Genomic DNA, 19,899 nt, shown 5'->3' on the forward strand with positions numbered 1-19,899 from the left:
ATAATGATAATGATGATTATCATCATCAATTTGAGATTCTTTGGTTCCTAGAAATGAATTTTGCAACAAGACAGATTACTGTCGAGTTTAAATCATAGTTATAAATGGAATTTCCAAAAAGTAGGAATTCGCATTTATTCAACATATTTAATCTATTGAAATACGGAAGTAGTTGTAGGGAATCAAGCGGGGAATCCACTGCCGAATGCAAAGGTATTACGATAATCTGCAGTTTGGGCCCACCCCTTCAGAAGATCGACTATTCCCAAGTATGACGAATTTATTTGTTGATAACCTTCGCAGAAATTACACTCAGACGGAACTTTTTTGTCCCATTTACGATCAGGGTTTATTGAACCAAATTCTTATAGGAACAATATAGTAACTTTCTGGTTAATGGGCTGCGAATACATTTATAATGTTGATGATATACGAGCATGACACACCAGACAACCTTTTGCTGGATGGATTTTTCGCGATGATGAATAATCTTTGCGAAACAACCGCCATTTTTAACTAGAGAAATCCTCAATATGACGTATGGACATCTACGTCATCGAGGAAATACCTCACCGAAGCGATGAAAACGTATCCCGAACCGAGAAAACCGTCGAATAGGCGAAACTAGACACAAATCTAAAAAAGATTTTCTTTATTGAAATTCGTTCATTAATTAACTAATATTAATAATCAATAATAATAATAATCATAATCATAATTGACAACTGATTGCACATGCAGATAATATCAACGGTTATTTACAACCAGCTAATTAACCAATTAATAATGATAATAATGGCAATTAATCAACTTAATTAATAATATTATTTTCTATCGACATATCACTATCACAAATAATCTTATCAATCATAATCTATATTTTCATTATCAAATATGATTTGCATAAACGCAGTGCACATACAATTCACATACATTGTTTTAATCTCGTATGCAAAATATCTTTTATTTACAAACCGAATTCAGGTCGGGAAACGAATTTCTCAACCTCGCTAAAAGCTGTTGTAGGGCTATAGACGTTCTTTTTATAAAATTTGATATTCTAGTCCAACATTGATTCATTAATTCTTTGCCGCAGTTGAAATGAGTTCATTATTGTCAATGACTTCAACACTACAGTAAAAATAAGTTCATTTTCAAACTATTCTAGAATAGCAATTAATACCTACAAACCCTTAGGTCGTAGTTATTTCAATTACTTTAAACTCTACAGTCAAAATAGTTGATTCTTAATTTACATGTATTCCTACTCTATACAGAGTTTGCTTCAGGTTGTTTCAAAGGTTCGGACCCCTGCCTTCCCATTGACCTTAACCCAACCCTCATTTTGTCCGAGACCGAGATTGAAAACCTGGAAACTTCACAACCGTTCTCTCAAGAAGAGATTGCATTTTCCCGGTGTATTTCATCAAAACTATCTAACACCGAGGGTGGCCCCACTGGTACCAATTGACTATGCTGCTCTTTCCCGAATGCCTTCAGGATCTCCGCCTTCCGATTTTTCTAGATGCGCCCCTATTGCAGGTAGTTTATTTTCAATAAATCAAGGCAAGTTCATTTCCATTTTCTTTCACTTTTCAGTCAAAAGTAGTTCATTTTCAACGTATTAAACTCTACAGTCAATAATCGTTCATTTCTAATTACTCAAACTATACACTCAAAATTGATTCATTTTTCATCGGTACTTTAACAGAGGTGGATCTCTTGAGTCTGATTTAGGGAGGGGTGCACTCCACAAATTAGGCATATCGTATAACTAAAAGGGCACTACAAAAAAAGCTCATCGGAAAAGTTTAACTCTTTTTCGAAATACTTCGAAAATAAATCCTTTAGGCCAACTAAAGGAACCCTTTCACTCATTTGTTCTTTGTGTGGGGCATTTTGGTCCACTCTGGGTCACCACAGATCAGTCAGATCAGACCCTTGGCTATAAAGAGTTGTAATGGAAAAAATTTCGGATTTTTCAAGGGAGCTTTGTCTGCATCACTTTCATATCCCGATTACATTAGTCTCTACCTGAATCGGTACTGTTTATCTTGGTAAACCAGTGACCCGGTGGTTTGTAGGCAATCTTCATCCTTTACATTACCTAAACTCAGCTTCTAAACCGGCAACCCCTTAATTGGGTAAAATTCTGGTCCCAACTGTATTCAAAATTGAAGATTTTCTATTTAGAAGTTTTAAAGGAATCGAGTTGTAGGGATCCAGAAAGGCTACAAGTCATATTCAAACAAGCAAGCATATGGCTCCTGAAGTATTTTGGCAATAACTTTGTACCTGGGTCCTTAACCCTTTCAATGCATCTACACCGCAGTGCGGTGTATGAATCGGTGATGGATTTTGCTAGTACACCGCACTGCGGTGTATTGGTGTAATTATCAATTAGTTTTTAGCTATATTGAAAGATGGCAGCACCTGTCAAAATGAAATATTAGTAATTAACGATACACCGTGCCGCGGTGTAGACGCACTATAGTAGTACGCCAGTTATTCAACACACTAGGGTGGAATTTTTTAAAATTTTCAAATTATCTCCAGCGCTATAGGGTATTGATTAGTCAGCAATGAAAGGGTTCAGTATGTATTTGGTTCCATTCGAATTTGAATTTCAAAATCTGCAATCAAGTCGATATTACTCCTCATAAGTCCTACTTCTTTCCAATGATTCAGACAGCTGAATCAAACTCGATTTCGATTCTTTAAAACGGGACCAAAAAAAAAAATTCTAACAAAAAAAATAATCTACGCGATTTTTACACATCTATTCATGATTTTATTAATTACCACGAATAAATTCATAGGGGATAAAATTTACACAAAAGAAAATAAAAAATTTAACAATATTTTCAGTTCTAGCATAAGACATTACATACATGATTGTACCCATTCATTATTGATTCTCATCGTGTAGAGGCGGGGTTGGTTTAACATTATGTACATAGGAAGAGTCATATTTTGTCCCAGCCCCCTCCCTCGCGGATGCTTACGCACTTCGATTTTATGACAAAATATCATATCATATCACCACTAATCGAAAACTACGAAACTACATTTTTTCTTCATGCATCTAAGATAATTTTGTCGTCGAAAAGAAATAAATACAGCACAGTATCGATTACTGTCGGACGCTCTCCCGTTAAGACAGCACAAATAGCACATGATCTTACAAATTACTAATCAAACACGCGTGATGTTGGCCGGAGATGTTTCAACTACAGTGTTCGGTAAAAAACAACATCGCTTTTTGATGACAAGCTCCACCAACAATGACTGATGTCGCTTTTGGACTGGTTACGTTGGTAGCTGTTCATACGATAATAGACTGGTTCCTGTAGCAATTATTGATGCATTCGACTACGTCTCCTCCATACATCGGACTGGTTCCATTGAAAGCATTTGGCTCATTGGACTGGTGCCCGTAGCAATTCATGCATTGGACTAGTCCCCATTGTTTTCGATGCACTACCCACGTCGGACCAGTTCCCATCCATCGGACTAACAGTTCAGACACAACAATGTGTTGCGTTAGACTGGTTGCCAAAGCGATCGGCACGTTGGACTGGTTCGCGTTCAGAATTGCGTTTCCTCCTGGTTTTTCGTCGATTTAACGACGCGTGGAGCAGCCCCCGGAGCCGCCCCTCCCGCTCCGTTACTGCCGCGCGATTTCACGCTACGATTGGAGCCGGTCGTGCTATCTCCGCTAGTTGCCGCGGTTACAGCCGCGTCAGTCGCCGATGAATTCTCGATCGTTTCGGTCATCGGCGGCAACGTTGCATGTTGTTTCGCATTGTTGTTGCTAGCAGCGCCGTTTTTGCCCTGGTGGCGACATTCTTCTTTAACCCTGACGAGCAGACGTCTGAGTTCTCGGTTGCTCGGTTGGATTTTCATGGCTTCCATCAAGTCTTCCAGAGCCGCATCGTACATTCTACAATAACAAAACACAATCTAATTCAATATTCATAGAATCAAAAAAAATATATATACATCATACTGGTTCCAATACGGCTCAAATATAGATGCATTTGACTGGTTCTCCGTTCTATCACTTTTTTAGACTGGTTCCCAGCCATCGAACGCATTACTGTCAGTATTTCAGACTGGTTCCCATCTCTCATATTGTCTCATGGATTTAGTAACAGATATAATTAAGTAATTTTATTAAATCAGAAGAAAAAATGTAGTATCACATTTGAACGCATTCTGATGAAATTATTTCCAAAAAACAAGGTAAAGAGAAATTAGATAATGTTTTTCAATGAATTGGAACCTCATATTGAAGAGGGATATATATTTTTTCTGGCTTCCGGATTATCATTGAATGAAATGACATATCTAGACCTAACTATTCATAACACAAAGATACCAAAACTATCAATGCATTAGACTGGTTCTGAATTCCCCCACTAATTTTAGACTGCCGGCGTTTTTAGACTGGTTCCCATCAATAACACTTTTGATATGCAACGTACCCGTTATCTCTCTTGGCGCGGGCACGCGCGTAGAACCCCTCGAAAGACTGCGGCTTCATGTCGAGCGCTTTCGACGCGAGCTCTATCGCGGTCGGCGCCTCGCCCATCTTGCGTTTGCAACGCGACAAATTCAAGAACAGGTTGATCTTCAAGTCGCGGAACGTCCTGGAGTCGTCGACGCCGGCCGTGTCCGACGGGAATTTCTTCAACGCGTAGTGATACCGGTGCGCCGCCTCTTTCAGTCGGTTCTTCTTGTAGAGGATGTTGCCGTCCTCGAGCAGTTTGTTGAGCAGCAAAATCAAAATGTCCGCCTTGCCGGCGGCCATCGCCCAGGTCGGGGGAGCTGAAAATACAACAATAGGATTGTTAAGAAAATCATTTAAAATCTTTAATGGAACGGATCCAGTACTGTTATTTGAAGTGCTAAGCATCAATTATTAAGGACTCCGGTTTGATCTCAAATCAAAATTAGTTCATTATCAGCTACCACATCCAGACTCAAAACGACCTAAATTTGACAACCGCGAAAATGTCACGATTGCGGAACTGAATCTGATGACTGTGGAACTGGATCAAGAAGGTCATAACTGTGGAAAGTAATCTCACAACTGTTGAATTGGGCCAAGAATTGCACAACCGTGCAACCATGAAAATTCAAATCTCAACTTTTAAAACTTTAAGACTTTAAGGATTTGTGCTTCTTACCTAATTTCGCTCCTTTCTTCAGGAAGCAGATGACGACCGCCGTGTTACGACATCCGATCGCGCGGTCCAGCGCTCTCATGTTGTTGGCGTCGGCGTGTTCGATGTCGGCGCCTCGGTCGATCAAGTACTGAACGACGGTCGCGTCGCCGTAGAACGCCGCCAGATCCAGCGGGCAACGGTCGTTCTTATCGGTGTGGTCGATCGCTGAGCCGTGTTCGACGAGCGTCTGCACGCACAGGAAGTGGCCTTTCAGACATGCCCAGCAGAGCGCGGTCAAGCCCTCGCGGTCCACGTCTGTCAACGAAGCACCTGAAATTAACGATAGATTCATTAATCAATCGAATGACGATGTCTGAATTTCGATTAGAATTTGCGATGAACTTTGATAAGGACCAGAATTAATTTCGATGTAGAATTTTGAATAAGTTTCCAACTGAAGACAAAATCTCTACTGTATTACAATTGGAATTTAAATCAATTCTGATTAGAATTTGGCTGAATCTTTATCAAAATATGTGCGGATTTTCTTCATCTGAATTCTAGAAAACATTAGAAGAATTTTGCCGAAATTTCAACAACTAGACTTTGAACGAATTATTAATTAATCAATATTAATTATAACTAATTAGACCGAATTTCAATTAAAATACTACTGAACCTCGGTTAACATTCATGAATTTCAACAATTCCCCGATTCGAAATTTACTAATCAAAATCGTATGAATTAATTACCTTTACTAATTAGCAATTCCAGCACTCCCGGATGACCCTCGCTAGCCGTGATCATCAACGCCGTTCTGCCGTGTTTATCCGTTTGCTGTATGGGGGCGCCACTAGCCAGCAGGTATTCGGTTATCTCCCAATGCCCGCCCTTGACGGCGCACAGAAGCGGAGGGATCGTCTTGGCGTTCGCTTGCGTGATGTCGGCGTTCTTTTCGAGTAGGTACCGAACGATTTCGAGATGGCCCCCGAAACAGGCGGCGCTCAGAGCTGAAAGAGTAGAAAAAATGCACGAATTAAGAAATTTTGTAAGATATAGAATGACAGATGAAGATGTTTGAGCTCCACATGCACAATCTGAATAAGGAACACACTTATCACCGGTTGGCCAAAAATGGAATAATTCCAAATAGAGCTGAACCTGCTGAGTTTGGATTATTTGGCCTTACATACATTCGGTTTATGAGAAATTTCATAATCTTATATATATTTATGTATTAGTGGTCCGTAAATGATATCTGGATTAGATCAAAATCTGGATTCAACTGATCAGCCGTTCAGTTCTTAAGCTCAATTCGGCTCAATCTAGCGTACGTTGAGTATCAAGTTTTCAAAAAGGTTTTTCTTTTTCCATTTCATTCTAAAAAGTGAACTTACGAGTTTCGCCGAGTAGCGTGTCCACGCGATTGACTCCCGCGTAGTCGCCACCCAATTCTTGTAGTCCGAGCAGATATTCCAAAATCTATAGAGAAAAAAGAATTCACAATTCAAGTCGAGGAGGATTGAGTTTCATTATCATAAATCTTACGCTAAAGATCGGTTATTCGAGTCAAGGACTTGGTATTTTAGGATAAAATCATTTGGGCTCAGACTGATCTAAGTTTCTATAACTAAAACGAGCTTAGATTGGTGTTACTAGAACTAAAAATGAAATCTTAACGAAATTTTAATCTAAGACCTAAGCCTCAATTGTGAAAGTAACAGTAAGAAAATTGCATTGAAACTTACGTGAACATGTCCGGAGGCAGCTGCGGCAACTATGGACTGTTGCGTCGCCTCGTTTTTGTTCAGTCGACCATCCCGACTCGACCAATCGCATTGCAGCAAGAATTTCACCGCGTCGAGGTGACCGTTTTGCGCCGATAACACAAGGGGGCACTGTCCCGACGAGTCCGTGTGGTTTACCTATTCGAAAGACGGACAAGAAAAAAGAAAATTAGAGAATAAATTGACGAAAATATTATATAAACAGATTAAAATATCGTAATCCTTATTCAAAAATGTCATTGAAACATATTCAATATTTTTGTTGAAAAATATCTCTAATAAACGTTAAGTAAAAGTGGAAATAAATTTTTCTTTAAAATCTTTATGAAAACCGGTAATGAAATATTTCTCTGTGATATTAGCATCTAGATATCTTTTTATCGAAAAATCACTACTAAAAATTTTCAACTGAAATTTGTTTGTCTAAATGAAGGCTTTCTTCTGATTCAAGATCTATGTAAAATAAACTATTTCTAATGATTAGAAAATCATTGTAAATAGTGGATTTTACTTCTAATAAAAATATCTACGTCTCAATCATGAAGGACTTGTTCTCGAAAATATTCAGTTTGACTTAATCTTAAATCTAAGAATAATAATCTAAATTTAAAATATCTTCTTATAATATCTTCAAAAAATATCTTCTGGAGATATTCAACAGCAGACGGTGACCCTAAAACTCTGAATCTTAAAATACCTTTTTGAGTTGACTTCGCTTGATTTTCATAGTGACTACAATTCAGTATTTTCGCGTTATAGAAATCAAATGTTTTATAATCCAAGAGAGCAGAGTTCAGAATAGTGAGTGATAGTAGCTGAACACCGAATGACCACAACTCAACCTGCCATAGGTTATATACACCCCTAGCTAGCCGGGCTGATCTGTAATCACAAACCCGGGCGTCAAACCAGCCTGTCCATAGCAAACCGGTGCCCAAACATCAGACTGGCAATTAAGGCGCCCAAACAATGCCGGCCCAATTACCTAGACTAGCTAATAATTAATGAATCTAACCTGAAGGGCTGGGTTTGGTGATTTTGATTGATAGGCAATTAAGGCGCTAATTATTGTGAAAACACGGTGTCAAGCCTGTGACCTGCCAGAACTAATGGACAATTATGTAATAACATTGGCTTCGAACTTTCAACAAGTCAGTGTGATCTGACATCACTGACTGTCAGTGTTGATACATCAAGAACCTTCTTTGCCGTCTGTGAAGAGAGAGAGGGAGGGTAGCTTTGAAATAACAATAACACCAATCAATGAATCATATAGCTTTGATAATATAAAATTTCACCCTTAAGAATACAACAAGGCCTGAAATGTTACCTCGAGCTGATTTCAACTATATCCTAATAATTCATCTTGACTAATCGTCCTGAAAATGGCTATTAGAATAAAGTTAAACTTCAAACGAATTTAAGCTCATGGAAATATTTGGACTCTTCTGATTATTATAGTTGGATTTATCGCGGTTTTAAGACAGTAAATAAATTGTGAGAGTTTATTTGCAATTGTTCAAATAAAAAATTCAAAAATCGATTTTAACACAAACCGGACGAAGTAATATCGAATTTAAATCTATTTCAGAGTTATGTTTTCATGAAACAATACGCCCAACATTATCAGTTGGGGGACAGAAACCCGATTTGATAAAGGCTGAATGTCACAAATTCACATTAATAGGTAGCCCCACTGGCGTAGAGGACCATTTAGCGAGACAGTTCTGGTTCCTTGAATCTATTTGGAGCTGTTAATCATCCAATAATTAACATTTCCTCTCTAAACAGGGTTGGGGGCCACTTGTGCAGGTGACATAGCTGACCCCACGGGGCTGTCTATGAATTATCAAAGAGAATAGATCTTTAGGGTGTAGCAACGGGGGGGGGGGGGGTAAGGTAGAGGATGGGGTGGGGGTGACAGACCAATCAAATTCCCTAATTGTCTCGAGTAATTTCTTTAAGTACATCCAGAGTACTTTGATGTCTTTGAATAATGTAATGATTGAAAATATTTCTGGAGCCACCCACAAGCGAAAGGATGGCTCCGCGCGTAATGATTTGGATATTCTCAGAGCCAGCCGTACAAGTGAGATGCACAAAAACAGAACATGGCTTCTTAAGGCTATGATTGATTTTGAGCCGGCAATCAAACTGATGATACCTCGTAACTTTCTATTTCAAACCCAATGGATTCTAATCATCTACGAAGAACTCGGTCTGAAGAATATTCACATCGATACAAACTATGACCAAAGAGTGAAGACTGAACACTCTTAGACACATGAAGTGGCCTTGAATTGAAACAGGTTCCCCTAAAGATCATATAGATGGACATCTTTGACCGATAGATATAAAAAAGACCAAAGATTACCCAGGTACATGTAAACTTGTCAAAAAAATCGCAAATCTTATGTTATGGATTGAGGATTTTGAGACATTTCTTTTGTTATCAGAATCAAGTCGAAACATAGGAAATTTATCAATGAAATAACACTGTTAGTTATCTAATAAATCGCTCATCAATTACTGTGAAAACAAACGGTTAATTTCCGTTTAATTAATGACTAGACTAATCAAACTAATTAACCAAATGAGGTTTCGTAGACATCACCGAATTAGCGCGTTTTAGATTAATTAGTTTTTAATTAGGTATCTTGTTAATTACCGATGAGGCTTTACTGTCACTTGGTGTCGAACTATTCAAGACAATTTTCTAATTTCTGTTTTTGTAGATAGAGTTGTGCCAGACCTTTTTCTGGGTGGGGGAGGGGCTAATCTTTTGTATGGCGAAGTAAACAATCTGGTATTTAACAAATAAATGCCACATTAGGATCTCGCATAATTCCCAAGGTTGCTTAAAAGCCTGAGTCAACATCCTTAGTGAATGCAAGCATCAGTCTGTAGCAGGGAACATCAGACATTTCATACCATATCAACGATTTTTGAGCAGCCAGTAGCTTCAGCGCTTCCCTTGACATATTTCCAATAAAAACACCAGATTCTGATTCATTTTTAAAATATTAGACATTTTCTCTTTGAAAAACTGATAGTCCAAACTCGATATGTGTTCAGCACTTCGACTCAGACATCTTTTATTGAAAATGAACTACAAACACCAGATATTAGACATTTTATCAGCAAACTTTCAAAAACTGATCAATTCCACTTCACGTGTGTTCAGAACTTTGCCAGAGACATTCTAAATTGAAAAATTAACAACTAACACCAGACATTGGACACTTTATAAGCACACTTTCATCAACTGATCGTCAACAATTCATACAACAACAGCCAATGTCTGAATAGCCAATGAATAGCCGCTGCCCAATGGTTCTGTTCCAGGCTTCATTGATATTACAACATTGACTTAGACTGTTTGCTTTAGTTGCCAGATTTCATTCAGAGTTACCATCAACATTTTGTTAATGATCGGGTTTGTTTTGAAGGCTAAACTTGAATGATCGCGAAGAATGGACGAAATGAATAACAACTGACAAGGCAGGGGGGGGGGGCGGTAGGGGTGCAATGAGGCAATATATGATTGCATACGATATAATTCAATTCAGACATTTCATTTTGATTTCATTTCATTTTACAGTATACAAATATCGTTCAATGATATAATATAGTGGTAATACAGCAGTGAATAGTGTAACAATTCAGTTTCATTTCAATTTCGCCCAGATTTATCTGAATTATGTAAAATCTAATTTATGAGTAATAATAGCCAACATGGTTCCGGGGGTTAAACGTACTGAATATTTCATCCGCATTAAATGAAAATCCAGATTGTAAAAATAATCCGAAATAAGCGAGTTCTACTGCATCTATGAACGAACCCTTCGTTTGAAGATAATGTACTTATTCAGAAGAATAGTTTTCAGCCCTGCGCCCCGAAAAGAAAGAATTAATATATATTTACAAAGTGGATGCTAAAAATAGGACCATGAAAAATGCGTTAGCTTAGAAATACTTATCATCAGATAAAAAAACTCCGATTTTTTGTATCCTGTGCTCGAAAAAATTGTATAATTTCTGTAGCAATAAATTAAATCTGAATCCTAAATCAAGAAATTGCTTTGAAAATAGTTGGAATTTTTTTTTGAACCATTACAAAGTTTTTAGCATAGGTTTTTAACATTTACAAAACATGCGCAAATTCGATCTATTCAATTCAACAAAAATACTCGATATTCTGAGAGGAACATTTTTTGGTGAATTGAAAAAACCCCAACCAAATATCTTTATCGGTCATTCAGACGTTTATTACGAGTGGATGTAAAACATTGAAAACTCCCGAAAAATATCCAGATACTAGATATTTAACTTGCCCGGGCGACCGAGGTACGCATCACACATTTCCGGGTGATTAAACTCGTTTCGGGGCTGAACCGTAATTAAAATCGCATTAACGAGTCGGGCTAATTAGCGGGTTTTGTATTAGTGTTAGTTATCGGTGCAAATTGGATTTGTTTGACCAGAGAGTAGTACGGGTTAAAAACCACACCTCTGAATGCCATAAACCACTAATTCCCACTGCCCCTTAATAACCCCCCTCACTTGCCAGGTGTGGTGTCACCTTCGTCCCTACATAGCAGTCGCGTATCTCGGAATTTAGAATAGGGGGCCTAAAACTTCCTAGGCCTAGTTGTATATGAACAGCTAGCGTCATAGGCACAGAAACCTTCCCCAATAATATTTGAAAAGAGGGTAATTTTCTGGGCCCAGTTCCACAGTTAAAGTTAAAATCAGTTTATTTTCAACATTTTCAATTCCCCGAGTCCCGGGCATCACATTTTGACATCTACATGAAACCGACTGCATAGGTGGCCAGATTTGCTGGTTTTAATCATTTATCCACAATTGTTCCACACGTGTATCGTATCTTTTCAAAGTTCCTCGCTACGCGCGCAATAAATCACATTAATTTATTTGCTTATCGCAAATATTTCATTTAGTGTGGGAAATCGCTAAGTGAATTGATAAATTCGATTGATAAAGTTTCTCGGGTATAAATTGAATATCGAAACAACCACCACTGATAAAACGAGAATTCAACATTGAAATGTACAGTTCTTTAACAGTGTTTCTTCTAGCTACCGGTCTGGTGAGTATGAGACACAGTTCCGCAGTTGGGCAGGTTTAATTTAAATGCGGAGCAAGTTCAGCTATGCGTGATCCATTTGACCGTGGATCCCGTTCCGCAGTTGGGCAGGTTTAATTTGACTCTGGACCCAGTTCGACAGTTGGGCAGGTTTAATTTGACTCTGGACCCAGTTCGACAGTTGGGCAGGTTTAATTTGACTCTGGACCCAGTTTGACAGTTGGGCAGGTTTAATTTGACTCTGGACCCAGTTCGACAGTTGGGCAGGTTTAATTTGACTCTGGACTCAGTTCGACAGTTTGGCAGGTTTAATTTGACTCTGGACCCAGTTCGCCAGTTGGGCAGGTTTAATTTGACTCTGGACCCAGTTCGACAGTTGGGCAGGTTTAATTTGACTCTGGACTCAGTTCGACAGTTCGGCAGGTTTAATTTGACTCTGGACCCAGTTCGACAGTTGTGCAAGTTTTATTTGACTATTGACCCAGTTGCGCAACACTTTGGTTTAATTTCATGATTGCTTTATAGGTCCTCTCAGCCGGGGCAGCTGTTGACTTGTGTAAGGTAAGCAAATCGAAATTCAAATCAACAAATTCCGATTCAAACTTTTTAAATCTCATTTCTTTCCATTTATTTCACTATTTTCACGGGAATGATAGGACAAGGTTTGCGGTCGCCTACACGAATGTAGGGTTGTAACCAGTCCAGACATGTGTATATCGTCGCCTTGTAATCAGGTTCAGGTGGCTAGATGCGTATATGGTAAGAAATATAACTTTCATTTTTATTTTCCTCAAAAATTTCAAATTTGCCTATGGCCCTGGTCTTACAATTTTGATCAATGATCAGGGGCCAGTTGCACAGTCACGGCTTAGACTTAAGACCAGTCTAAGACCAACTTAGTTCTATAGCTAATCTAACAACTTAAGACCAGTCTTAAGATTTAAGTCCACTTTCGGCCTTAAGTCACGACTGTGCAGCTGGGCCCAGGGGCTGGTTCCATAACCTTAAGACTTGTCTTAAGTTGTTAGATTGGCTATAGAACTAAGCTTGTCTTAGACCGGTCTTAAGTCTAAGCCCTGACTATGGAACTGGCCCCTGGGGCCAGTCTAAGCTCATTTAATTTATGACTTGTAATTGAAAAAAAAACCAACAGTGGAACTGGAATCAGGGGCCGGTTGCATAGTCATGGCTTAGACTTAAGACCAGTCTAAGACCAACTAAGTTCTATAGCCAATCTAACAACTTAAGACCAGTCTTAAGATTTAAGACCACTTTTTGACTTAAGTCATGACTGTGCAACTGGCCCCTGAGGTTTAGTTGATGTTTCATGTTTTACTGTATTTCAGTTGGTACTGCTGGTAGATGTCCGTTCAGAGACGACTCATACGGCCCGTGTAAGGATTACTGCGCTAACGACCTCTCCTGCCCGTCTGGATTAAAATGCTGCCCGATCGGTTGTAGCAAACAATGCGTCATGCCAAAATTATAAGATATTTTTATGAAAGAGAAATGAAAATTTACACAAAAAAATATTAGTTGTGTGTTTTAGATTTAGTCGAGTACCGGAGGCTATTGAAAATAAGCGGTTACAAATATGCGAACGGTCTTCGCTGACGAACTGGGGCCAAAGTTTTCAAGACTCAACTGGGTAATGACTTCATGCCCTTTCAGTGCTGACTGTTATTCTAAAATGCTGTATACAGAGATGCTAGGGCCAAAGTACCAAAATTCCGGAATTTAGAACGGGCGTTTTTGCATCGCCGGAGATGCAGTGTCACGATCGGCATCTTTCATCTGAAAATACGACGGCAAGCATTCGTTGTGCTTCACATCCCTCGCTGCCTTCTTATGCCGCGCCTTTTTCCCGCCACTACCGTATTTGACCTGGTCTTTACAAACGACGCAGTAAAGCAGTATACCGCTGTCAATTGCCTTTATATCGGCCGACTCCCGACTGACAATCTTTCCGTGCGTGCTCATTTTGCAGACCGTCCCGCAAAAAGAAAGTTACAAAGCTGCGTGCCTCAGGACATAGCACGCGCGTGGTAATAATTAAGATGATATTTATTAAATATTATCTTGATTATTACCACGTGCATCTTCACATTGTTGGCCGTCAGCGGGACGATGTATAACGGCGCGTAAAGATAATTGACTTTTAATTGGAAATGGCGTCACAACAGTGGCGCTCCGCCTACGCACGCACGGATACAACAACAAGCACACATATATACATTGTATCAGAACGTCCTCGGAAACAGAGACCAAGATAAAATAACACAGAAGCGACGACGAGTACAAACAAACGAACGCTTTTACGGTCCGTGCCATTACTGGTCGCCGCGAGGAATTCTCACCAAATTTCCGGAATTGACATCGGCGATCCTAAATTTCCGGAATTCCGGATATTTCCGGAAAACTAGCATCTCTGTGTATATAATTAGAACATTTTGAAAATTGAAAATGCATACCACTATAGCGTGTCTACACCCCAGTGCGGTGTATAACAAGCATACCACTACAGCGTGTCTACACCCCAGTGCGGTGTATAACATACATACCACTATAGCGTGTCTACACCCAAGTGCGGTGTATAACATACAGTAGCCGCTAATTGTTATTTATATCGATACACCCTGATGCGGCGTACTGGCAAAGTAACACACCGCACTGTAGCGTAGACGAGCTGAAAGGGTTAATTATGAGGGTCGTACGGAAGCGTCGCAAAGTAAATACGTACCTTGGCTTTCTTCGCTAGCAACATTCGAATGATATCGATGCGGCCCGTGGCGGCCGCGTGACTCAAAGCGGTGGCGCCGTCGTCGGCGGTCGCGTCGACCAGGGCGTTGAACTCGAGTAACAACGCGACCATATCGGCGAAACCTTCCCGCGCGACGATACTCAATACGGGCGAGTTCGCGTAGAACTCTGTACGCGTGTTCGGGTTAGCACCAGATAACAACATCAAACGACTAACCTACAAAACGCAAAAACAAAACGTGATCATTGATAATTCGGAATGACCCTTGCAGGCCACTAGCGCGTTGGTTAAATGAACCTTACGCACTAAAATAAGCTACAAAACTTATTTACTCAAAAAACTTTAAAAATAATGTATGACCCTCACAGGCCATCATACAGCTATCTGTATCTGGTTTTGCTGCATCCAATTAATGTTAATCTGTATAATCTATATCAGTACAATATGTTGTTAAATCCAACAGCTGGGCGAGATTAATAAATGCTAGGCACTGGTCTGTGTATCGCGAAGGGCGGCTAGGAATCCGTCTGGAGTCGGTTGGCTGAGTGCGTAGTTGCCGAGGTGATCAATCTATAAAGCTTTTTTTATGTAGATAATTCTAAGAAGAACGACCCTAACAGGCTGCGACGCGGCGTACTAGCAAAGTTCATCGCCGATTTATACACGGCACTCTAGTGTAGATGAGCTGTGACGGTTAGCTTTCAGGGTCGTACGGAAGCGCGTTGTCGAACTCAAGCAGCTACGCGACCATATCGACGTATATCGTACTGAAATGAACGTCCCGGTCAACGTAGCGACTCATTTCGGACCTACTTACTTTGACGTTGGGCGAAAACAAATTACGACAAGAGACTAGAGCGGAACTGAGACTAGACGAGCTGAGGAACATCCAGAACGCTTGCATATCACGCGACGAATAACCGAGCTGTTTACTGATGTTCTTATAAATATGAGCTTTCAGAATGTGATGGCCGAGTTCGACGGTTTTGTTCGCGTGCAACGGACTGTCGACCCGCGTCAGTTTGAACGCCAGTAGAGCGTGCCCGTTCCTGAAACGATAACGAAGAAAATTGAAACCATTAATTCTTCTCGTCGTGGTTCACGGAATGATTTTAAGAATGCTGCCCCGTTGCACTCCTGTGACTTAAATCTTCAGACATTTCTGAAATCGTTAGAATTGGAATGAGCTTAGACTGGTCTTAACCCTTTCAGTGCTGGCTAATTAATACCATATAGTGCTGGAGATAATTTGAAAATTCTAAAAAATTCCACCCTAGTGTGTTGAATAACGGGAATACCACTATAGTGCGTCTACACCGCAGCGCGGTGTATCGTTAGTTACTAATATTTCACTATGTTTGACAGGTGCTGCCATCTTTCAAGAGAGATAATTAGTAATTACTAATTAAATCAATACACCACAGTGCGGTGTACTAGCAAAACCCATCACTGATTCGTACACCGCACTGCAGTGTAGATACACTGAAAGGGTTAAGGTGTAGAACCAAAATGAGCTTAGCCTGGTCTTAAGTTGTTTGATTCGTTATAGAACCAAAATGTTCTAAGACTGGTCCTGAACTGTTAGATCGGTTCCGGTACCAAAATGATACCTTGACTGGTCATTAGTTGTCAGATTGGTTAGCGAATCAAAATGAGCTTATACTAGTTGTGTGATTGATTATAGAACCAATTAGAAATGAGTTGGTCTAAGTGCAGCTCGGTTCTATAGTCGAGACACATTGTAATATTCAAGAGAATTCAAGACTTAAGTCACAACTACTCAACCCAAAACTCATTAATTTGAGAGTTAACAAATCTTAACTTTAACTCTTTAAGTTAACTCTTAACTCACAATTATAGAACTTGGGAGATGCGATTCCACAGAATATTATTAAGTTATAGATCTATAGTACACAGTCTAGTAGAGAGTTTTATAGGCTAGTTTAACTATAACTTGATAAGCCACGAATAAGTTAACCCTAAGGTTCAAGTTAACTCTAGTCTATGAAACTACCCCTTCCTGGTTATAGACTTCATTAGATATGAACTATGCATATTTTGGTCAATATCAACACCACAAACTGTGAATGTTAGGACAAATTTTCTACAGTCATTCCATTGGTAACGTTGTGATAAAAACATCATGACAAAAATAGAAAATTCAAATATAATTTATATGAACATAAAATCATCTTAACGGAAAAAAACTGGATAAAATATGACCTTGAAACGGTGACCTTCATGCAGGAAGATGGACAGGAAGAGAATTAGAGAGAAGTGACAACCAGAATTAGAAAACAAATTAGTATCCATTATTATCATTTGTTTTTGATTTGAAAAAAAAAGAAAAGAATAGATCGGAAATAGGGAAAGTTTGGGCTAAACACCCGAACTAAGAGAATCTCGTGTTCGGGCGGGACGGAGCAAAAGTGTTTGAAGACATGTTCAACGACCACCATCAAGTGCTGCCACCTATATCTAAGACACAGACACGCATGCACAATCAGCCGCGTGCCCTGCGTGTCTTCCTGATGTTTACTAATTGTTAAAAAAAAACTACATTTCAGATAAAGAAAAAAAAGTAATTGAATTCATAAATGGCCGCCAGGCTACCAGTTCACTTCAAAGTACACGTTGAAAAGAGTAGTTTTAAAAAGAAATTCAGGATGGCCAATTTCATTTAGATCGATTTCCTCCTGACTATTCCCTGGCATCTACGTTGTTTTCCCTGATTTGATTAGCTTAAGATCCGATAAATTAACTCAGTCGAATACAATAAGACATAAACGAAAACTGTGACCGTAGAGTCAAAATTTGATCTGGATTTGGGGAACTGGTTTCTGTTCTCGTTCTGAACTTATTCTGAATCACGAGTGAAATAACTTGACCTTTCTTTCCTCTGCACAATAACGCACAATAAGCGAACTGGTGCTGTTTTTGCCATTTTTTGTCATCCGATATTAAAATTAAAACAATCTAGTCGAAAAAACCTTTGAAATTATCGATTCGAAACATTGTTAATTAGCTCTTAATTAGACGAACAGTTATTAGAATCATATAATTGATGTTAATCGGAATTAATTTTCGATTTAGTCAAAAACCTACGCGTAATGTGAGCTGGGAGATCTGCAATTAAACGGTGCTTGATTAATTAATTATGGAGAAGCATAGCTCATCCCCCTGAGGACACCAGCTCATCCCCCTGCAGACACCAGTTCATCCCCCTGCGGACACCAGCTCATCCCCCTGTTGACACCAGTTCATCCCCCTGAGGACACCAGCTCATCCCCCAGTGGACACCAGTTCATCCCCCTGTGGACACCAGTTCATCCCCCTGAGGACACCAGCTCATCCCCCTGTGGACACCAGTTCATCCCCCTGCGGACATCAGCTCATCCCCCTGAGGACACCAGCTCATCCCCCTGCGGACACCAGCTCATCCCCCTGAGGACACCAGTTCATCCCCCTGTGGACACCAGTTCATCCCCCTGAGGACACCAGCTCATCCCCCTGTGGACACCAGTTCATCCCCCTGCGGACACCAGCTCATCCCCCTGAGGACACCAGCTCATCCCCCTGTGGACACCAGCTCATCCCCCTGCGGACACCAGCTCATCCCCCTGCGGACACCAGCTCATCCCCCTGCGGACACCAGCTCATCCCCCTGTGGACACCAGCTCATCCCCCTGTGGACACCTTTCCTGTCAGGGAAACTAGCCCGATGGCATCACGAGACTCGACAGGGATTTGAACCTGATAGCATCTTTTTTTCTAGCATCATTTTTTTCTATCAATTTACTAAGTCACATTTCTAAACCGATTTCTATACAGAATGTATCTACAGTACACATTTAATACCGGAATAAAACCTGTTCGTTTTTTTTTGATCATGCGTTTTACGGCCACAACACAAGAAGACACAGATAGAGAGATAGAATCATTCGATCTTACCATCCTCGCATGCCAGGGTCTAGTTCGCAAGATTTGAATTTCTACACGACGGAGCGCTTCGGGTGGATACAATCCAGTGTCATCGCCGATGTATTCAGATTTACATGAGCACAGAATTTCAACCCTTGCATTACGAACATCAGGAGAAGGGACAAATTCAGCCCCCTTCACGGATGCAGATGAGATACTTAATGTAATGCCCCCGGGACTCAACATCTGGCATTGGTACTTTTTTTGGATTCTTGGATTGTTGAAAATCCCTGGATCTACTCTCTAAGAGAATTCAAGATTTTTGGAAGAACTTTCTAGAAAATGGCAGCATCCATTAAATCCCCCTACGGAATCATGAAAATGGTAATTAGATGCAATCATCGTAATTGGGTTACGTCAAGGGGGAATTTAAGGATGCATTAGTAATTTTATTAAAACGGTCTATAGATCAAATCACCAGTATTCGATGATGTCATAGGGGGAACTATGACAAATTTTGGTGCAACCATCTTTTCTCGAAGTAACTTGATCATATCACTACTAGACAATTTGATGATGTCATAGGGGGATTCATGAAGGCGGCCACCTTTTTATAGATCAAATCTCTAGTAGGCGGTTTGATGATGTCATAGGGGGATTCATGAAGGTAGCCATTTTTTGTGAAGTGTTCTATAGGTGAAATCACATGTAGATAATTCAGGGATGTTATGCAGGCGGACACCTTTACCAATGAACTACGTCTAGCTACGTGTATAGTGTGGACCCTGGCATGCGTGGAAGCATTCGTACATGCACTGTGTATAGACTCATTCACTCTTACCTATAATCAAACCGACTTTCCCTGGAGAAAGCAAACGATATCATAAATAATATTGTCGTTAGTCTCAAACACAAGTGTATACCGGCCCCCGGAAAAATTCATAGTTCAATATATAGTATTCCCCGGCCCCAGAATTCAAGAGCGGACATTTTTTTCTCTAAATTTTAACATTGATATTTTCAAACGAGGGCGGGCCTAGGATTCTTCGTAGGGTTTGGACCTGAATTGGGTACTCAATTTGAAAATGGCAAACTTGGCAATGTGAGGGCTGCGAGCACAAAAATTAGCTTTTTTCTGGCCCTCATCATGA

At 40.0% G+C, this 19,899-nt stretch overlaps 2 protein-coding genes across 2 annotated transcripts in view; one reads left to right on the top strand and one right to left on the bottom strand.

The window, feature by feature from the left end:
• Window positions 1–757: 757 nt before the first annotated feature.
• Window positions 758–19,899, bottom strand: part of LOC141907897 (protein TANC2-like) — a 112,662-nt gene continuing 93,520 nt past the window's right edge. The window contains exons 12-20 of the mRNA XM_074797652.1: window positions 19,590–19,610; window positions 15,645–15,876; window positions 14,807–15,043; window positions 6,921–7,097; window positions 6,570–6,654; window positions 5,925–6,182; window positions 5,193–5,501; window positions 4,488–4,830; window positions 758–3,943 (exon numbers count right to left, since the gene is read on the bottom strand). Coding sequence (XP_074653753.1) covers window positions 3,589–3,943; window positions 4,488–4,830; window positions 5,193–5,501; window positions 5,925–6,182; window positions 6,570–6,654; window positions 6,921–7,097; window positions 14,807–15,043; window positions 15,645–15,876; window positions 19,590–19,610 — 2,017 coding nt within the window. The 3' untranslated portion in view covers window positions 758–3,588. The remainder of the gene's footprint in view (window positions 3,944–4,487; window positions 4,831–5,192; window positions 5,502–5,924; window positions 6,183–6,569; window positions 6,655–6,920; window positions 7,098–14,806; window positions 15,044–15,644; window positions 15,877–19,589; window positions 19,611–19,899) is intronic.
• LOC141907898 (uncharacterized) lies at window positions 11,961–13,595 on the top strand. The gene is made up of 4 exons (XM_074797653.1): window positions 11,961–12,069; window positions 12,592–12,627; window positions 12,723–12,825; window positions 13,413–13,595. The coding sequence occupies exons 1-4, from the start codon at window positions 12,028–12,030 to the stop codon at window positions 13,553–13,555; spliced, it is 324 nt and encodes a 107-aa protein (XP_074653754.1). The 5' UTR covers window positions 11,961–12,027; the 3' UTR covers window positions 13,556–13,595.

Source organism: Tubulanus polymorphus, chromosome 6 (assembly GCF_964204645.1).
Source record: "Tubulanus polymorphus chromosome 6, tnTubPoly1.2, whole genome shotgun sequence".
Classification (NCBI taxonomy): Eukaryota; Metazoa; Nemertea; class Palaeonemertea; order Tubulaniformes; family Tubulanidae; genus Tubulanus; species Tubulanus polymorphus.

Excerpts from the sequence above, each read along its gene's own strand:
- LOC141907898 (XM_074797653.1), top strand. The coding sequence starts at position 12,028 with ATGTACAGTTCTTTAACAGTGTTTCTTCTAGCTACCGGTCTG. Across the intron at positions 12,070-12,591 it reads TTCTTCTAGCTACCGGTCTG|GTCCTCTCAGCCGGGGCAGC; the intron begins GTGAGTATGAGA and ends ATTGCTTTATAG. Across the intron at positions 12,826-13,412 it reads GGTGGCTAGATGCGTATATG|TTGGTACTGCTGGTAGATGT; the intron begins GTAAGAAATATA and ends ACTGTATTTCAG.